Below are 18,213 nucleotides of genomic sequence, written 5' to 3'. Positions count from 1 at the left end.
CACAGGGCAATATACACAAGCAATTACATCAACGAGTATACAAAAAAATAAATAATTGGTGCAAAATTATTGAGGTAGTGTTCATGGATTGTTCAGAAATCTGACAGCTTAGAAAAGAAGCTATAGCTGAAACATTGCGCTCCTTGTAAAAGCCAAGCACCCCGACTCCAATTGCTGACAAAAATGGGATTTCCCAGTGACCAGCCATTTTAATTCCTATCCCCATTCCTGTGTCAGTCCATGGCCTCGTCTTTTGTCACAATAGGGCCACTCTCAGGGTGGAGGGGCAGGTAGCCTCCAAACTGATGGACATTGATTCTTCCTTTGGTAATTTATTTTCCCTCCCCTTCCCTGTTCTATTCCTCACTCAGGCCTGTTACCTTTTCTCCTCACTTGAATATCACCTCCCCCTGGGAGCCCTCTTTTTTCCCATGATCTGTTCTCCTTTCCTATCAGGTTCTTTCTACTCCAACACTTAATCCTTCCCATCACCTGGATTCACCTCTCACCTTCTGCCTAGTTCTTTCTCTTCCCCCTGCCCACCACCGCCTTTTTATTCTGGCTTCTTCCTCCTTCCATTCCAGTCCTAAAGGAGGGCTTCAGCCCAAAACGTTGACTGTTTATTCCATCGTTTCGTGTGTGTTGCTGTAGAAGATGGAGTTAGGTGGGAATGCAGTAACGCAGTGGACCCACCAATATAACACCAATGTATTGGGTTGAAGGTTAGGCTGAGTGAAGATCCAATTGCACACTACCAAGTGCAGGGTTGAAATTCAAGTCATTGCACAAATCAAAATCAAAGTAAATTTATTATCAAAGTCACCATATACAACCCTGCGATTCATTTTCTTACAGGAAAATAAAGAAATCAGTTTATGAAAACTTATGGAAATAATATGAAAATCTATACATAAACAAAGACTCACAAACAACCAATGTGCAAAAGAAGACAAATTATGGAAAATAAATAAATAATGCCAAGAACTTGAGTTGTAGAGTTCTTGAAAGTGGGTGTGTATATTGTGGAATCAGTTCAGAGTTGAGGTGACTGTGGTTATTCACACCAGCTTAAGGTCCTGATGGTTGTAGAGTCATAATTGTTCCTGAACGTGGCAATGTGGGATGTAAGACCACTGCACCTCCTGCTTTTTGTAGTAGCAAGAAGAGAGCGTGGCCTGGATGATAGGGGTCCATGATGAAGGGGGCTGCTTTCCTGTGACAGTTCTCCATGTAAATGCGCTCAGTGGTGGGGAGGGCTTTGCTTTGATGGACTGGACTGGAATCAAAATGTAGATGTTTGTCCCAATAACAGTAACCACAAACTTACAAGACATTTTAAATGGTTCAGCTCAGACCAGATGGGAAAGTATGGAGGATGTCAAAGGAGTGTTCTTTACACAGAGAGTGGTGGGTGCACGGAACTCCCTACCTGGGGTAGTCATAGAGGCAAATACTTTAGGAGTATTTAAGAAACTCTTAGATAGGCACATGGATAAAAAAAAAATGGAGGGCTATGTAGAACATTTGGGTGGTGGGGTCTCTAGCAAGGGTGTAAGGTTCTCCATCCTTCCACTAGCCTGCAGCTCACCCTTGGGCAAGGTGTAGCACCTGCTTAGCCCAAGGAGTCCTGGTTATGCAACCACTGACTCCAGGCAGACGGTCTCTGAAGAGTATTGATAATGGATGGGGGTGATCTGTCTTGAAAAGACACCGCCCAGAAGAAGGCAATAGCAAACCACTTCTGTAGAAAACTTTGCCAAGAACAATCACGGTCATAAACCATGATCGTCCGCGTCATACGACACGGCACAGAATGATGATGATGTAGGAGGGAAAGGTTAGATTGATCTTAGAGTAGCAGGCCGAAGGGCCAGTACCATGATGTGGGTGTTCTATGTTCCATGTTCTATGATTTTGTGGTGGCATCCATCGGTCTCGAGAGACCATGGATCTGCGCCTGGAGTTTCCAGGGCGCAGGCCTGGGCAGGGTTGTATGGGAGTCCGGCAGATGCCCAAGCTGCAGGCCTTCCCCTCTCCACGCCACCGATGTTGTCCAAGGGAAGGGCACTAGGACCCAAGCAGCTTGGCACAGGTGATGTCGCAGAGCAACGTGTGGTTAAGTGCCTTGCTCAAGGACACAAACACACTGCCTCAGCTGAGGCTCGAACCAGTGACCTTCAGGTTACTAGTCTGATGCCTTGCCCACTAGGCCACGCGCCAACCATGATTTTGTAAACCACTATAAGGTCACCTGTCAGCCTCGTTCACTCCAGGAAAACAGTCCCAGCCTATTTAATCTTTCCTTATAACTCACATCATCCAAACTTGGCGACATTACTTGTGAATCCTGTCTGTACCCACTGTTGTTTACTGATATCTTGGCTATAGTATAACAGCTAGACTGCTCGCAATACTCCAAGTGTGAGCTCACCAACATCTTGTACAACTGTAAAATAACATCCTAACTTTTGTTGTCCTGGCCAATCAAGGCAAACATGCCAAGCTCCTCCTTCGTTGGCTACTTTACAGAACTATATACTTATACCCTTCGATCTCTCTCCTCTATTGGTATTGATTTATTATTGTCACATGTACCAGGATACAGTGAAAAGTTTGTCTTGCATACTGTTTATACAGATCAAATCATAACACTGTGTCGTTGAGCGAGAATAAGGCAAAAGAATAAACCATGCAAACTAAGTGTAAAATCTACCGAAAGAGTGCAGTGCAGGTGGACAATGAGGTGCAAGATCAAAATGAACTCGATTGTGAAGCCAAGAGTCCATCTTGTCATACAAGAGGTCCATTCAAGAGTCTGACAATGGTGGAGGGGTGTAGAAGGGGTGCCATGTTACCATAGTATTAGGTCAATGTTTTGCATGGTCAGTGATGAGTGATCTCGGGGATTAATTCTCCACTGCTGTCTGTGTAGGGAGTTTGTATGTTCTCCCCATGACCAAGCGGGCTTCCTCCAGGTGCTCTGGTTTCCTCCCACATTCCAAAGATGCACAGGTTAGGATTAGTAAATTACGGGCATCCTATATTGGTGTGGGAGCTGTGGCAGCACTCATGGTCTGCCCCAAGCATGATCCTCGCACTGTGTTAGTCATTGACACGAGCGATGTATTTCACTGCTTTGATGTATATCAAACAAATAAAGAGAAACCAGAGAAACACAAAATGCTGCAGGACTGATGGAGGGTCTCGGCCCGAGACATTGACTGTTTATTCTTCTCCATAGATGCTGCCTGACCTGCTGAGTTCCTCCAGCATCTTTTAATGTGTTGCTCTGGATTTCCAGAATCTCTTGAGTTTATGAAAAGTTGTCCTTGAGCCTGGTGGGGCATGCTTTAAGGCTCTTGTACCTTTTAACCGATGGAAAAGGGAAGAACAGAGAATATCTGGGCTGGGTGGGTTTTTCGATTATGCTGACTGCTTTATCAAGGCATGGAGAAGTATAGACATGGTCCAGGAGGGGAGGTTAGTTTCCATGAGCTGCAATCTTTCTATAGTTCCTTGAGGTCATATTCCTTTGATGTGTTGACATTGAGTTCTTAGCCGATTATACTGTTGTCTTGCTAGCACCTTGGCGGTGCTCAGAGAAACTTCCTTGTTGATTTTCACCTGATTCCTGCTCTGCCCACAGCATTGGACACAATGAGGTGATCGGGATGTGCCGCGTAGGGAATGCCGCTGATGGACCAGGCCGGGAGCACTGGAATGAAATGCTGGTAAATCCACGCAAGCCCATTGAGCAATGGCACCAGCTGGTCGAGGTGAGAAGCCGAGTCCGAATCAGGTTGATTATCACCGATGTACATCGGAAACTTGCTTGTGTGCCAGCACTACAGCGCAATACATAAAACAGTTGCTAAAACTTGCAGTAAGAGACACATATAAAAATATAAATACTGTAACTAGGGCAAAAAGAGAGCGAGATGTGCGATAGTGTTCATTGTCCCTTCAGAAAGCTGACGTCAGAGGGGAGAAAGTTTTACCTGAATCATTGAATGTGAGTATTCAGTCACCTGTAACTTCTCCCTGATGGTAGCAATGAGAAGAGAGCATGCCCCAGGTGGGGAGGGACTTTCGGGTGCCCCCTTTTTGAGTGTCGAAGGAAAACAACTCCAGAGGCCAAACTTCAAGTGGTGATACCTTTATTCAGCATGATAAGATCGAGAGCTTGGAGCAGAGAGCAAGGCTCTAAGTTCTGGAGTAATTTCGGCATATATACTGCTGACAGGTGAATATACAAATACATGCAAGCTAATCTGTTACACAAGCAGATAGACATGTATGTACCCGGGAGCAAATAAATACACCATAGTGTAGGGACTAAATCATATGAGTGCGTGTTCCTCTTTCTGGCCATCTGCACTCAGTGCTGCATCCTGATTATGAAAGACTGTCTAGTGTCTGCAGGCCTAAGCTTAGGACACTGAGTTACAAGGTTCAAATAGAAAAATTCAAGTTAGCTACTTAGTTCATTAACCCTTCTACCACATTGAGGCATGGCCTTTTGAAGATTTTGTTGCTGGTAGGGAGGCTAATGCCAAGTTAACAACCCTCTGGACCTTTTTCTGATCTGGACCTTCTATACCAGGTGGTGATGCAATCCACGGTACATTTGTAAGAATTTGCTTGAGTCTTTGGTGACATACCAAATCCCTTCAGACTCCTAATGAAGTAAAGCCTCTGGTGTGCCACCTTTGTAATTACATCCAGACATTGAGGAGATCTCACCCGGTATGACTCAATGATTCTATTTAGCAAGAGAAACTGCAGGTTATCCCTGTTCTGCAAGACGTCTGTGGAATTAAGACATCTTATAAGAATTATATAGCACATTTGCCTGGATATGGTGCACAGTCTTGGCTTGCCTCCCTATGAAAGAATTATACTTGCGATCGAGAGTGTGTAATAAATTAATTTCTGTGAGGAGAGATCAGGCAGGATAGGCCGATATCTTCTTGCATTTGAAGGGTGAGAATGAAAACACGCAGAGATTTTCGGGAGCTTGAGGGGGTAAAAGCATAAAAGATGTTTCACCTGACAGGGATGTCAAAGAGTCAAAGTAAGACGACACGGGATTTAGACCAGAAGACGTTACTTCACCCCGAGAGTGGAGAATTTTGAAGTTTTCAAGAAGTCTATGCAAGCTCTGAGGCTGAATCTATGCAAGATGAGATCTGATATACACTCTATGACCTCTGTATTAGGCAAACTTGCTCGCTAAATGCAAATAGCTATTTAGTCAATCACGTGGCAGCAATGCAATGCATAAAAGCATGCTGACATGGTCGAGATGTTCAGTGGTTCAAACCAAACACCAGAATAGGGAAGAAATGTGATCTGAGTGATTTTGATTGTGGAATGAGTGTTGGTGCCAGATGGGGTGGTTTGAGTATCTCAGAAACTGCTGATCTCCTGGGATTTTCACACGCAACAGTGTCTATTTGCAGAGAATGATGTGAAGGGCAAATAAGCAACCAGTTCTGTGGGCAAAAATGCCTTGTTAATGTGAGAGGTCAGAGGAGAATGGCCAGACCGGTTGAAGCTCACAAGAAGGCAACAGTAACTCGGATATCCACGTTTTACAGCAGTAGTTTGCAGAAGAATCTCTCTGTGTACACAACGTTGAACTTTGAAATGGACGGGCTACAGCAGCAGAAGACCACGAACGTACACTCAATGGTCACTTTATTAGGTACAGGAGGTACCTGATAAGGAAGGAACTGAATGTACTTTTAGATATTAGGGGAGTCAAGGAATATGCGTTAGTGTAGGAAAGTGGAAGTGAGGTGAGTAATCAGCCATGATGTTACTGAATGGCGGAGGAGAACAAGGGACCAAATGACTTCCTCCTCCTGTTATTATGTTCTTAGTACTTTGGAAACTTCATTCAAATTATCCATCGTGCAGCAGTTGATTCAGCTGTAGAGAGTTAGACAACACCCATTCTATAAAGTTGATGGGTCTTGAAGTGAAGAAGTCAGAATAAAAACTTCTATAGGTGTGTGGTGGAGAGTCTATTGACTGGCTGAATCATGGCCTGATATGGGAACACCAATGCCCTTGAACAGAAAATCCTACAAAAAAGCAGTGGATGCAGCCCAGTCCATCACCATTAAGGCCTTTCCCACCACTGAGCAGATCGACACAAAACATTTTTTGTAGGAAAGCAGCATCTATTCACCGCCCAGGACATGCTCTGTTCTCACTGCTGCCATCAGGAAGAAGGCACAGAAGCCTCTGAACTCGCACCATCATGCTTAGGAATAGTTATCAGGCTCTCGAATCAAAGAGGATAACTACACTCAACTTCACTTCCCCCAATATTGAAATCTTCTCACAACCTGCGAACTCACTTTCAAGGACTCTTCATCTCATGTTCTCGATATTTATTGCTTATTTATTATTGTTGTTATTTCTTTCTTTTTTGTATTTGCACAGTTTGCTGTCTTTTGCACACTGATTCAACACTCAAGTTGGTGCAGTCTTTCACTGATTTTATTTGATTATTAATCTATGATGGACTTATTAAGTATCCCTGTAAGAAAATGAATCTCAGGGTTGTATACAGTGATGTACATGTACTTTGATAATAAATTTACTTTGGACTTAATTTTCCAGCCCTCCTGATTTTTACCTTTACCTTTTCCCTCTTTTTTTCCCCAGGAAAAGGTGCTGAACAGTTACCTGACAAAGGGTTATGCCACAGGCTCGGGCGCCGCCAAGCCAGTGACTATCGTAGTGGAGACTCCTCATTCAGACTGAGAATCCCACTCCACATTGCAGAATGTAAGTACGTCCTGATCCCGATTGACCCCCAGGAAGGGTGAAAACCGGGTGTAGGAATCAATAAACACAACTTCCTTCGTGTCTTGTTTTGACCAACCAACAGCGGGGATTATGGGTATTAACAGAAAAACTGCAGACGCTGGAGATCTGAGGGAAAAGAATGGAAAATGCTGAATACTCTCACTAGGTCAGGCAGTGTCTGTGGAGTCGTAGAGAAGTACAGCACAGAAACAGGCCCTTCGGCCCATCCAGTCCATCCAAACCATTTAAACTACCTACTCTCATCGACCTGCACAGGGATCACAACCCTCCATGCCCCAACTGTCTATGTACCTATCCGAATTTCTCTTAAATGTTGAAATCGAGCTTGCATGCATCATTTGTACTGACAGCTTGTTCCACACTCTCACAACCCTCTGAGTGAAGAAGTTTCCCCTCCTGTTCACTTTAATTTCTCATTTTTCACCCTTAACCCATTACCTCTGGTTGTAGTCCCACACAACCTCAATGAAAAAGACCATAAGATCATAAGACAAAGGAACAGAAGTCAGCCATTCAGCCCATCGAGTCTGCTCTGCCATTTAATCATGAGCTGATCCAATCTCCCCTTTAGTCCCATTCCTCCGCCTTCTCACCATAACCTTTGATGCCCTGGCTACTCAGATTCCTATCAATCTCTGCCTTAAATACACCCAATGACTTGACCTCCACTGCCACCCGTGACAACAAATTCCACAAGTTCACCACCCTCTAAAGAAATTTCTTCGCATCTCTGTTCTGAATGGGTGCTCTTCAATCCTCAAGTCATGCCCTCTCGTACTGGACTCCCCCACCATGGGAAACAACTTTGCCACATCCACTCTGTCCCTGCCTTTCAACATTCGAAATGTTTCTATGAGGTCCCCCCTCATTCTTCTAAACTCCAAGGAGTACAGTCCAATAGCGATCAAATGTTCCTCATATGTTAAAAAAGACTGCTTGCACTTCCCTATCTAACCCTCTATAGAGAGGGAAAGAGTTAATGTTCAGGTTGAAGACCCTTCATCGAAAGAGAAAAAAGAGAGAGAGAGAGAGAGTAAGTTATCAAAACAGGTCCAGATGAACCAAAAGGGAATATCTGTAAAAGGGTGAAATAATGTGGCCATTAAATGAACAATTGGGCTCCTTGTCTGTGGATTGAGTTGAGCGACAGAGAAACTGAATCAAAAGAAATTGTCCTCAAAGCTGCCATAAAAGTTGATAGGGTACGTTGGCCATCATTAGTTGAGGGATTCAGTTCAAAAACCACGAGATAATGTTGCAGCTCGGCAAAATGTCGGTGAGACCACACTTGAAGTGCTATGTTCAGTTCTGATCACCTCATTATAGGAAGGGTGTGGAAGCTTTAGAGAGAATGCAGAGGAGATTTATGTGTATAAGATGATGAGAGGCATTGATCGTGTGGATAGTCAGAGGCTTTTTCCCAGGACTGAAATGGCTGCCACAAAAGAACACAGGTTTACGGTGCTGGGGAGTAGGTATGAAGGAGATGTCAGGGGAATGTTTTTTACTCAGAGGGTGGTGAGTGCATGGAATGGGCTGCCAGCAACAGTGGTGGAAGCGGATACGATAGGGTCTTTTAAGAGATTCCTGGATAGGTACATGGAGCTTAGAAAAATAGAGGACTACGGGTAACCCCAGGTAATTTCTAAAGTAAGTACATGTTCGGCACAGCATTGTGGGCTGAAGGGCCTGTATTGTGCTGTAGGGTTTCTATGTTTCTATGTACCAGGATGCTGTCTGGATTAGAGAGCATGTCTTATGAGAATAGGTTGAGCGAGCTAGAGCTTTTCTCTTTGGGGGAGGATGAGAGATGACTTGATAGAGATTTACAAGATGATAAGAGGCAGAGATCGATTAGATAGCCAGAGACTTTTTCCCAGGGCAGAAATGGCTACTAAGTATTGAATTGTACTGCAGCCACTAAGTTAACAAATTTCATGACTATATGCCGGTGATTTTAAATCTGATTCTGATTTGTAATTTTGAGGTGATTGGAAGAAAGTAGAAGGGAGGTGTCAGAGCTAAGTGTTTTACACAGAGTGGTGGATGCATGGAACACCCTGCTAGAGGTGGTGCTAGAGCCAGATACATTAGGGGCATTTAAGAAATTCTTAGGTAGGGGCATGGACGATAGAAAAATGGAGGGCTATGTAGGAGGAAAGGGTTAGATTGATCTTCGAGCAGGTTGAAAGGTTGGCGCAACATTGTGGGCTGAAGGGCCTGTACTGTGTTATAGTGTTCGATGCTTTATGAACAGAACAAATTGTTTTATTATTCTTACGTGTACTGAGATACAATGAAAAAAAAGCTTTGTTTTGTATGTCATCCATAAAGATCGTTCATTACCTCACTGCAGTGAGGTGACTCAAGGTAAAACAATAATGGAATGAAGAATAATGTCACGGTTTCAGGGAGAATTCAGTGGACAATAAGGTGCATGAGCATGTCAGGTCTACCAGGGGATAAAGGCCAAGCTGAACCCAGACTGAGACAGAGGGAGATTCAAAGTAACATAGGTGCTGTGATAGACAAAATACTGGAGGAATAAACAGTCGACATTTCCGGCCAAGACATCAGAATCCGAATCGGAATCCTGTTTAATATATCCTGTTGGATTTGTTAACTTGGTAGCCTCAGTACAATGTAATACATGGCAGAGTGATAAAGAGAGCTGTGAATTGCAGTGAGTATATATAATAGTTAAATAAAATAAGTAGTGGAAAAATAGGAAATAAAAAGTAGTGGTTTCAATGTCCATTCAGAAATCTGTTGGCGGAGGGGAAGAAGCGGTTCCTGAATCACTGAGAGTGCACCTTCAGGCTTCTGTACCTCCTTCCTGACGATAACAACGAGGTGAGGGCATGACCTGGGTGGTGGGGGTCCTTAATAATGGACACTGCCTTTCGGAGGCACCGCTCCTTGAAGATGACCTGGACTCTACGGAGGCTAGTGCCCATGACAGAGCTGGCTAATTTCACAGCCCTCTGCAACTTTCATCAGCTCTGCAAAAGAAGGGGAAAGAGGACAGAATAAGATATTGGGGGTGGGGGGAGTTATTTTGGCTTCTTGAAAGGGTCTTGGCCGGAAATGTTGACTGTTTATTCCTCTCCACAAATGCAGCCTGACCTGTTGAGTTCCTCCAGCATTTTGTAATATTGCTCTAGATTTCCAGCATCTGCAAAATCTCTTGTGTTTAGAAAGTGCAGCGAGAAAGTCAAGGAGAGCTCTTCAGACAGGGCAAAGGCCAAGTGTCTCCAACATGTTTCAAACGACAGTAAGGGTGCCAATAAGCCAATGATTAGGATTAAGGGTAAGATTATCTTTAGCTCTGCTTATCACATGTAAACTGAAAGATCGAAGCATACAGTGAAATCTCTCATTTGTGCCAATGACCCACCCAGACTGAGGATATGCTGGAATGGGGAGGGAGGCAGCCCACAAGTGTGCCAACTTAGCATGCCCACAGCTTACTGACCCAAATGTTTTGGGAATGCGTGAGGAAACAGGAGCACCCGGAGGAAAACACTCGTGGCCACAGGAAGAACATATAAATTCTTCACAGAAAGCAGCAGGAGTTGGCACTGTAAGGAGTTCACTAGCCGCTACGCTATTGTGACACAAAGTGAATGTTTTCACTTCACCATGGCTGCCAAGGTGGCGTTGTGCTGTTACAGCTCAGGGTCTCAGAGTTTAGAGTTCAACTCTGGCAAGTTTGTACTTTCCTTCCCATGTGCGTGAGGGTTTCCTCTGAGTGCTTCGGTTTCCTCCCACAGTCCAAAGACGTACGGGTGAGTAGGTTAATTGATCATTGTAAATTCTCCTGTGATTAGGCTAGTGGGTTGGAGGAGAGCATGGCTGGGAAGGCTGTTAGGGCCTTTTCCGTGTTATATCTCATAATTAAATATAAAATAAACAAGAATCACTTGTTCTGCCTTTATCCTCTCTCTCACAGGGACATGAGAAGACAACAGTGCTATTTTTTCTTTTCTTCAGTTTGTAAATCCTTCACCACGAAAGAGAAAGAGAGAGGGAGAATGGGAAAAGAAGGGGAAGAGGGATTGAAGCCATTCGCCCCCCCCCCTCCCCCACCACCACCGTAGCCTGCTGAGACACTGATGGCTTGGTCGAGCGAGCAAGATGAGAGGTGGACGTTGAAGGCGAGGCTCGCAGGTTCATGCCGCTTGCGTCAGCGCACTTGCGGGGAGCCTCGGCCTGGGCTGCGGCCCTTCCACTGTAGACTCAGGAGGGGCATCTAGCCAGAGCCAAGTGGAAGGTTTCCAGAGACATATTGGCGGAAACGATTCTGAGCAGCAAAGAGAAATTCCATTTCAAACGCATGTTTCACCATGTCGTGGATGTGTGTGCCTTGGATGCATTATATGTCGGTGGGAAACTATTGCCTCCACCCAACCCTATTCCCACTGAGTCAACTTTTCCTGAAAGTTCCCGCCTGCTGGAGAAGGCCCCTGGACTTGCATCTCAACTCCGATTTTTGGAGGACCTCTCTTTGACTCAGAACAGATTTGCTTTACGGTTAGCACCCGGTTTCAGATCTAGAGGTGGGAGGAATTGGGAGGGATGTAAGCTTACCATGTACCACCCTTGAGTCAACTGGCGGTCAGGAGAACCAGTGATTTCACATTTACCTGCCGACTTTTTGCTCTCAATTGAAGCCTCAGGTGAGTGCTTCTGGGAAAGGAGGGGTTTAAGAGCAATGATCCACCTCATAACGTGTCATTTCCCATCCAAAAAGAGAGATTAAACTTACTGTTGATTCTACACAGGGGCAAGGATGGAGAGCTACCTCCCCTTGCTCAATGCCCTTAGTCTCTTGGTCAGAGCCTTTGGGATGAATGTTGATGTTTAAGAAGGCTGTCCAGTTGATTCTTGGGACCAGGTAAACAATGTTTTGTAAATATGGCAGTGTTTCTGTGTTTCCCATCCTTGGGGAGGTTTGTTGACTTTCGTGGATGGTTGCCAATGGATGCAATTCTCAAGGGTCCACTTCATGCATCTGGACAGATGTACACCTCCTGGACAGAACCTTCTTTCTCCTAAACCCAAACCTGGACTGGGTTGCCTCATGCAAGTCGTCACTAGATCTTCACCTGGCTCTGATATCGAAAGCTCACATCCAATGGGATGAAACGTTCCCCTCTCTCGTCCCACCCTTTGCGTCCGTGGTGACGGGGCAATAGTCTCTCAGTCCCTCATTTCTCTTCCTCCGGTTTGGTTGTGAAATTGGACATAGAAGTCGGAATGTCTGACTCCAAAACCTAGTCCCAAGCTGAACCTCCTTTGCCCTGTGGAACAGAGACATCCTGGGGCCAATGAGTAGTATGGGAACATTCAGGAGAAAATGGGAATCAGTAACTCACCCAATGCATTGCAAAATAGCTTCCGGAATAGCCCAATCAAGGACTCAGCTGTGTAATCCAGAGACGAACCAAACAGCTACCTGCAGGCCAGTTCTGGTTCAGCTATCAATATGTTTAGCCCTGAGACAGGAGGTTGTGCATTCATGCCTCACACTTATGACAATTCTGAATGATGTCTGTGTGGGGATGGATAACTCACCCTGTCACCTCTATCATTCTCCGTCATGCACAGAGATTATAAATCCAGCTGCAGCTGACCCCTTTATCCTCTAATTGGCAGCAGTGGGGCAGACTACTGTCACTAATAATCTTTTGCCTCTTAAACTCGGGACCATTGACGCTGATGGGATAAACGCTGGAAACACAGCACTGGCACAAGGAAGAGTTCTTCCTTTCCCTCTGGAATATGGGGTTGGAAATGGGGGAGGTCAGGGTTCTTCCCATTTCTTTCCCAAAAAATGCTGTAGATGTTTTCAGGGGTTCAAGGTTTTTGTGTTACCTGGGAGTCTTGGTTTTGGTTACAAAAGTTGTTGAGGCTAGATGAGCTCATACTGAAGGAGTTTCAGACAGCTGAGTGGCCAGTTCCTGCTTCCAGTCCTCATTTTACCCTGAAGGTAGAGGTCTGTTAGTTCAGACGGGAAGGACCTTCCCATTTCGAGCACGGGCACCGGGAATGCCCTCAGGAATTCTCAGCTGAAGTCCCACCGTAAAACGTGAAATGCCCTCAGCAAAGTTCCTGTCCTCACCCTGTGCTGTTCGGTGAATGGAAACGGTCAATGGTTTGAGTTCAGGATGTCCCTTACACAGTGGGTGGTGGGTGTGGGGAGCAATCTGCCAGGGGCAGTGGTGGAGGCAGATGCAACGGCATTTAAGAGGCTGTTAGACACTTGAAGAGAGGGAATGGAGGGATATGGATCATGGTGCAAGCAGAAGAAATTCAGTTTAATTTGGCATTGTGTTTAGCACCAAAATTGCGGGCTGAAGGGTCTGTTACAGTACTATATTGTTCTATGTTTTGTGTTCTAAGATACATGGACAAGGGATCATCAGTCAATTATATTTATCTGGACTTCCAGAAAACAGGCATTAAAATTCCACACGGAAAGTTTAACAAAAGTGAGAGTCCATGGAATTGGAGCCGAACTATTTGGTTAAGATGTTGGGAAAAAGCAGTTTGGGATAAACAGAATGAATCGAGACTCCAGAGATCGCAGATGTGGGAATCTGGAGCAAAAAAAAAACACAAAACTGCTGGAGAAGCTCAGCAGGTCAGGCAGCATCTGTGCAGGAACATGGACAGTGTATGCATATTAATAATTTCTTTATTTATAGAGCACTTTTCAGACACAGTGTAGTTCAAGGAGCTTCACGGTGGCATACGAGTGCAAAATTAAAAAAAAATGAAAATAAAAGACAAAAATATGTTCATTAAAAGTCGGTTAAGTAGATAGGATTTGAGCTGGTGTTTAGAAGTGTCCATCGAGTCCGCATCCTTTATAGTTTGGGTGTCGAATTCCACAGTTTAGGACCGTAGTTCAAAAAAGCTGACCTGCCAATTATCTTTTGAGGGAAATTGTTTAAATTTAAGAGATCGGTGGAAGACTTGCCTGTCCTCCACCTATCTTTGCATCATCTATAAATAACCATCAATTCCATCATCCAAATCATTGACATATAACATGAAAATTGACCCAACACTGACCCCTAGAACACCACTTTTGCTGGCAGCCAATCAGAAAAAGTTCATTTTATTCCAACTCTTTGCCTCCCTCCTGCTAGTCTTCTGCCCTTCCTAGTATTATGTAGTACAATGGTTTCTATCTCACTCCACAGATACTGCCTGATCTGCTGAGTTCCTCCGACAGTTTGTTGTAATACACAAGAATGAATTGCATTGGCAGGATGTAACTGTGGCTTATCCAGGGATCTTCGCTGAAGCCTTAGACATATGAGCAGGCCTGTTTCAAAGAACCAAATGTGAGTGTCAGCTTGCTGATGGTGGTTTGGTGGGATCAGAAAGTGACTAGGGGACACCGTAGGGTTAGGGGCATGCAGACAGGCAATGGCTCAGTGTGAGGAAGTGTGCAGTATGGAAGTTAGACCAAAGCATTCGTCAAACGTTGAGAAACTGGGGAACTTGGACGAGCGGGGAACATAGGGGATAAGTGCAGAAGTCACTGAAACCTGTGAGAAGGATACAGACCATTGTGGTAAGGTTGAGGGAGTGTGATATGCCTAGCTGCCAGCCACTGAGACGAGATGGGTTGTTTTATATCCACAGGCTGCACAGCCGAGACTTTCATTCTCTCAAAAATGGAAGATCGAGGGATGATCTGATTAGCTTCTTTAATAGGATTAAAGGATTTGATGAGGTAGATGGAGAGACAGCAATTCCATAACATCAGGGCCTAACCTTATAATAATATCTGCCAGCCTGCTCGGAACCAGTACTGGACAAGACCAAGGACCTCCAAATCCCTCAGCTGCCCAGGGGTCAATACCAAATAGCCCTGCCAAGGACTTTAGCTGGCAAAGTAAAGGGCTAGAGCTAAAATAAAGGTCGCCCGTGATCTAGTGGAATGTTGGCTAAGTTTCAAGAGGCTGAGTGGTCTCCTGTGGGAAGGTATTGAATGGTTTAGAAGGAACACCACTGGAACCCTCTAACACAGAGATCAGCGGTTTTCCAGTCACTGAGAACATTTAACATCAAGACCCTGCAAAAGTCTAGTCTCATTGCCTTATGTTTCATCCATATCTTTTCCTACCCACGCACCTGTCTAAATGTCTCTTAAATGTTATAAATGTCCATCTCTCCCACTTTCAGTGTCTACTCTAACATTATGAGAGACATAGATAGAGTGGACAGGGAGTATCTGACTTCCAGGGTTGAAATGTCTAGTATCAGAGGGCATTGAAGGTGAGCGGGGGATGTGAGGGGTAATTTTTTTTTACTCGGAAAGTGGTGGATGTCTGAAATGCACTCCCTGGTATGGTGGTAGAGGCAAACACATTAGAGGCTTTTAAGGAATGTTTGGATGAGCACATGGATGTGAGGAAGATGGAGGGAGATGGTGTCGGTAGGAGCGTTTGTGTTTGGGTGTTTTTAATTTGCTTTTTAACTGGTTTGGCCCAACATTCTGGATCGAGTGGCCTGTCCTGCACTGTAATGATTTATGTTCTACGTACCCCCCACTCCCTAAGTTCAAGGTGAGAGGGGAAAAAGATTTTTAAATGTTTTAAATATTTCTTTCTCACCTTAAACCTACACCCCCTAGTTTTAGACTCCCCTACCCTGAGAGGAACAATATCACTATTCACTTTATCTATGCTCCCTGTGATTTTATAAACCTCAGCAAGGCCACTCCTCAGTCTCCTGTACAGCAGGTAAAGCGGAACAGAGAATATATACAGCACAGTAGAAGCCCTTTGGCCCACGATGCTCTGGCAACTCTTTCATCTACTTCTAGATCAATCCCAACCCTACCCTCCTGCATAGCCCTCCCTCTTAGCTTATTTAAGAGTTTATTAAATGCCCCTAATTAATCTGTCTCTACCACCAATGTTGGCATTGTGTCCCATGGATCTGTAAGACCATAAGACATAGGAGCAGAATCAGGCCATTTGGCCCATCAAGTCTACTTTGTCATTCCATCATGGCTGATTTACTATCCCTCTCAACCCCATTCTCCTCCCTTCTCCCTGTAACCTTTGATTCCCTGACTAATCAACAACCAAGCAACCTCCACTTTAAATATACCCAATGACTTGCCCTCCAAAGCCATCTTTGGCAATGAATTCCACGGGTTCACTACCTTATGACTAAAGAAATTCCTCCTCTCCTCATCTCTGTTCTAAATGGATGTCCCTCTATTCTGAGGCTATACAGTCTGGTCCCAGATTCCCCAACTCAAGGAAACATCCTCTCTACATCTAATCTAGGCCTTTCAATATTTGATAGCTTTCAATGAGATCTTCCCCTCATTCTTCTAAACTTGTCAAAAGCCTGCTGAAAATCCAAGAACATCCACTGACTCTCCATTTTCCATCCTGCCTGTTATTTCCTCAAAAAATTCCAACAGATTTGTCAGGCAAGATTTGCCCCATAAGGAAACCATGCCTAATTTATTATGTGCCTGTAGGTACCCTGAAACCTTATCCTTGATAATGAACTCCAACACCTTCTCAACCACTGAAGTCAGGGCAACTTCCCTGTAATTTCCTTTTTCTGCCTGCCTCCCTTCTTAAAGAGTGGAGTGACATTTTGAGTGACACACACAAAATGCTGGAGGGACTCAGCAGGCCAGGCAGCATCTATGGGGAAAAAGGCAGACGATGTTTCAGGCTGAAACCCTTCGGCTGGACTGAAGAAAAAATGCTGAAGAGTAGATTTGAAAGGTGGGAGGAAGTGTTTCTCTCTCTCTCTCCCTCCCACCACCCTTCAAATCTATTCCTCAGCATTTTTTCCCCAGCCCTGCCAAAGGGTTTCGGCCCGAAATGTCGACTGTGCATTTTTCCGTAGACGCTGCCTGGCCTGCTGAGTCCCTCCAGCATTTTGAGTGGGTTGCTCAGATTTCCAATATCAGCAGTTTTTCTCTTGTCTGTGGAGTGCCGTTTTGCGTCATTCTCTGTAAAGTTCCTGACTACCCTTAGAATTTAAGTTCTTCAGTCCAAAACAGTCTGATGTCTCTTGTGCTGCCTTGCAGCCAAAACCACACACAATTCTCTGTTGGTGTGGTCTTATGAATGACATTGAATTGTAACTTGTGCAGTTGTAATTCGATGACATGCAAATCCCAGTATTCTATGTCATTATGAGGGGTATAGATAGGGTAAATGTAAGTTGGTTGTTTCAACTGAGGTTGTGTGAGGCTAGAACTGGAGATCATGGGTTATGGGGAACATGAGGAAGAACTTCTTCACTCAGAGGCTAGTGAGAGTGTGGTATAAACCACCAGCGGAAGAGGTTGATGAGTCGATCTCAACACTTAAGAGAAATTTGGATAAGAACACGAGGGCAGCCTTTCTCATATCCTACCCAGCAGTCACCTCTTAACACCACTGAACCAGCTTAGCTAGTCACTTGTCTGCGGCTAATCTTGGGATCCTGCGGGACTTCTAATGAACGGCTCTATTTCCCAGTGGTAGGAGGGTGGCTGTACAGAAATCAGCAGCTCTTTGAGATGGGCTGAATGCAGGTAGCTGTTTTTACATTGAACGTGGAGGTCGGGGCAACTGGGGAATAATCCGACAGTAGGAAGGGTTGGTCGATAGGATACTGAGAGACACCCAGCAGCACCTGTGATGGAGCAGCACTATTAAAACCAGTGACGGAAGCCCAAGCCATCGATTGGCACCGGGTCTTCACGTTCCCTCACAGTGAGATTTGTGATATGACTGACGGGTTGGGACGAGGGTGGGGGACCAAGTTTTCCCTTCTCCATTTTTGCATGTGGTGTCTTGTCAAGTGGCATGCAGGGGCAAGGAGTTATTTGTCTCTTTAGCGCAGAGGGGAAGCGGGGGAAGAAAACAAAATCTCAAATCCAACCTCGTAAGTCGAATTCATCCATAGTGACTGTTTGTGGGACGTTTTCCAGTCTGTGTCAGAATATACGTATCCAAAAATTCACACACACATACACTCAAAGCCATAAATGCAGAAGAAATAAATGTAATTATTTTCCCTTTTATTTGAACTGGTTGTGTTAATTCCGCGCACACTGTGGCTGAACTGTTAAATAAAACATTCATGACTTATGTTGCAGTCTCCCTCTCTCTCTCTCTCACTAAGGCTTTGTGTTGTAAGTGTGGTCAGACTCTGTAACCCTCTCACTGGGGCTCATATACAAACTCGGCTCGTCAGCTAACTCTGCTGACAGCCACATGACTCAGTGGTGAGAAGGCCACTTTCATAAATAATAGACGTCGAGGGTTGGTATAATTTGGGTTTCGACCAAACAGGGACGTCGTGATGTTCCAATTTAAGAAACCTCGA

General features: G+C 44.8%; 1 protein-coding gene across 3 annotated transcripts in view; it reads left to right on the top strand.

The window, feature by feature from the left end:
- syt3 (synaptotagmin III) overlaps positions 1-16,554 on the top strand; it is a 132,228-nt gene extending 115,674 nt beyond the window's left edge. For all 3 annotated transcript variants that reach the window (XM_059953965.1, XM_059953966.1, XM_059953967.1), the window contains 3 exons: positions 3,647-3,776; positions 6,679-6,801; positions 10,796-16,554. In XM_059953965.1, coding sequence (XP_059809948.1) covers positions 3,647-3,776; positions 6,679-6,777 — 229 coding nt within the window. In that variant the 3' untranslated portion in view covers positions 6,778-6,801; positions 10,796-16,554. The remainder of the gene's footprint in view (positions 1-3,646; positions 3,777-6,678; positions 6,802-10,795) is intronic.
- The last annotated feature ends 1,659 nt before the right edge of the window (positions 16,555-18,213 follow it).

The sequence above is a fragment of the Hypanus sabinus genome, chromosome 29, assembly GCF_030144855.1.
Source record: "Hypanus sabinus isolate sHypSab1 chromosome 29, sHypSab1.hap1, whole genome shotgun sequence".
NCBI classification, from domain to species: domain Eukaryota; kingdom Metazoa; phylum Chordata; class Chondrichthyes; order Myliobatiformes; family Dasyatidae; genus Hypanus; species Hypanus sabinus.
The sequence above is the reverse complement of the archived record's forward strand: the minus strand, read 5'-3'. Positions and strand labels throughout refer to the sequence as shown.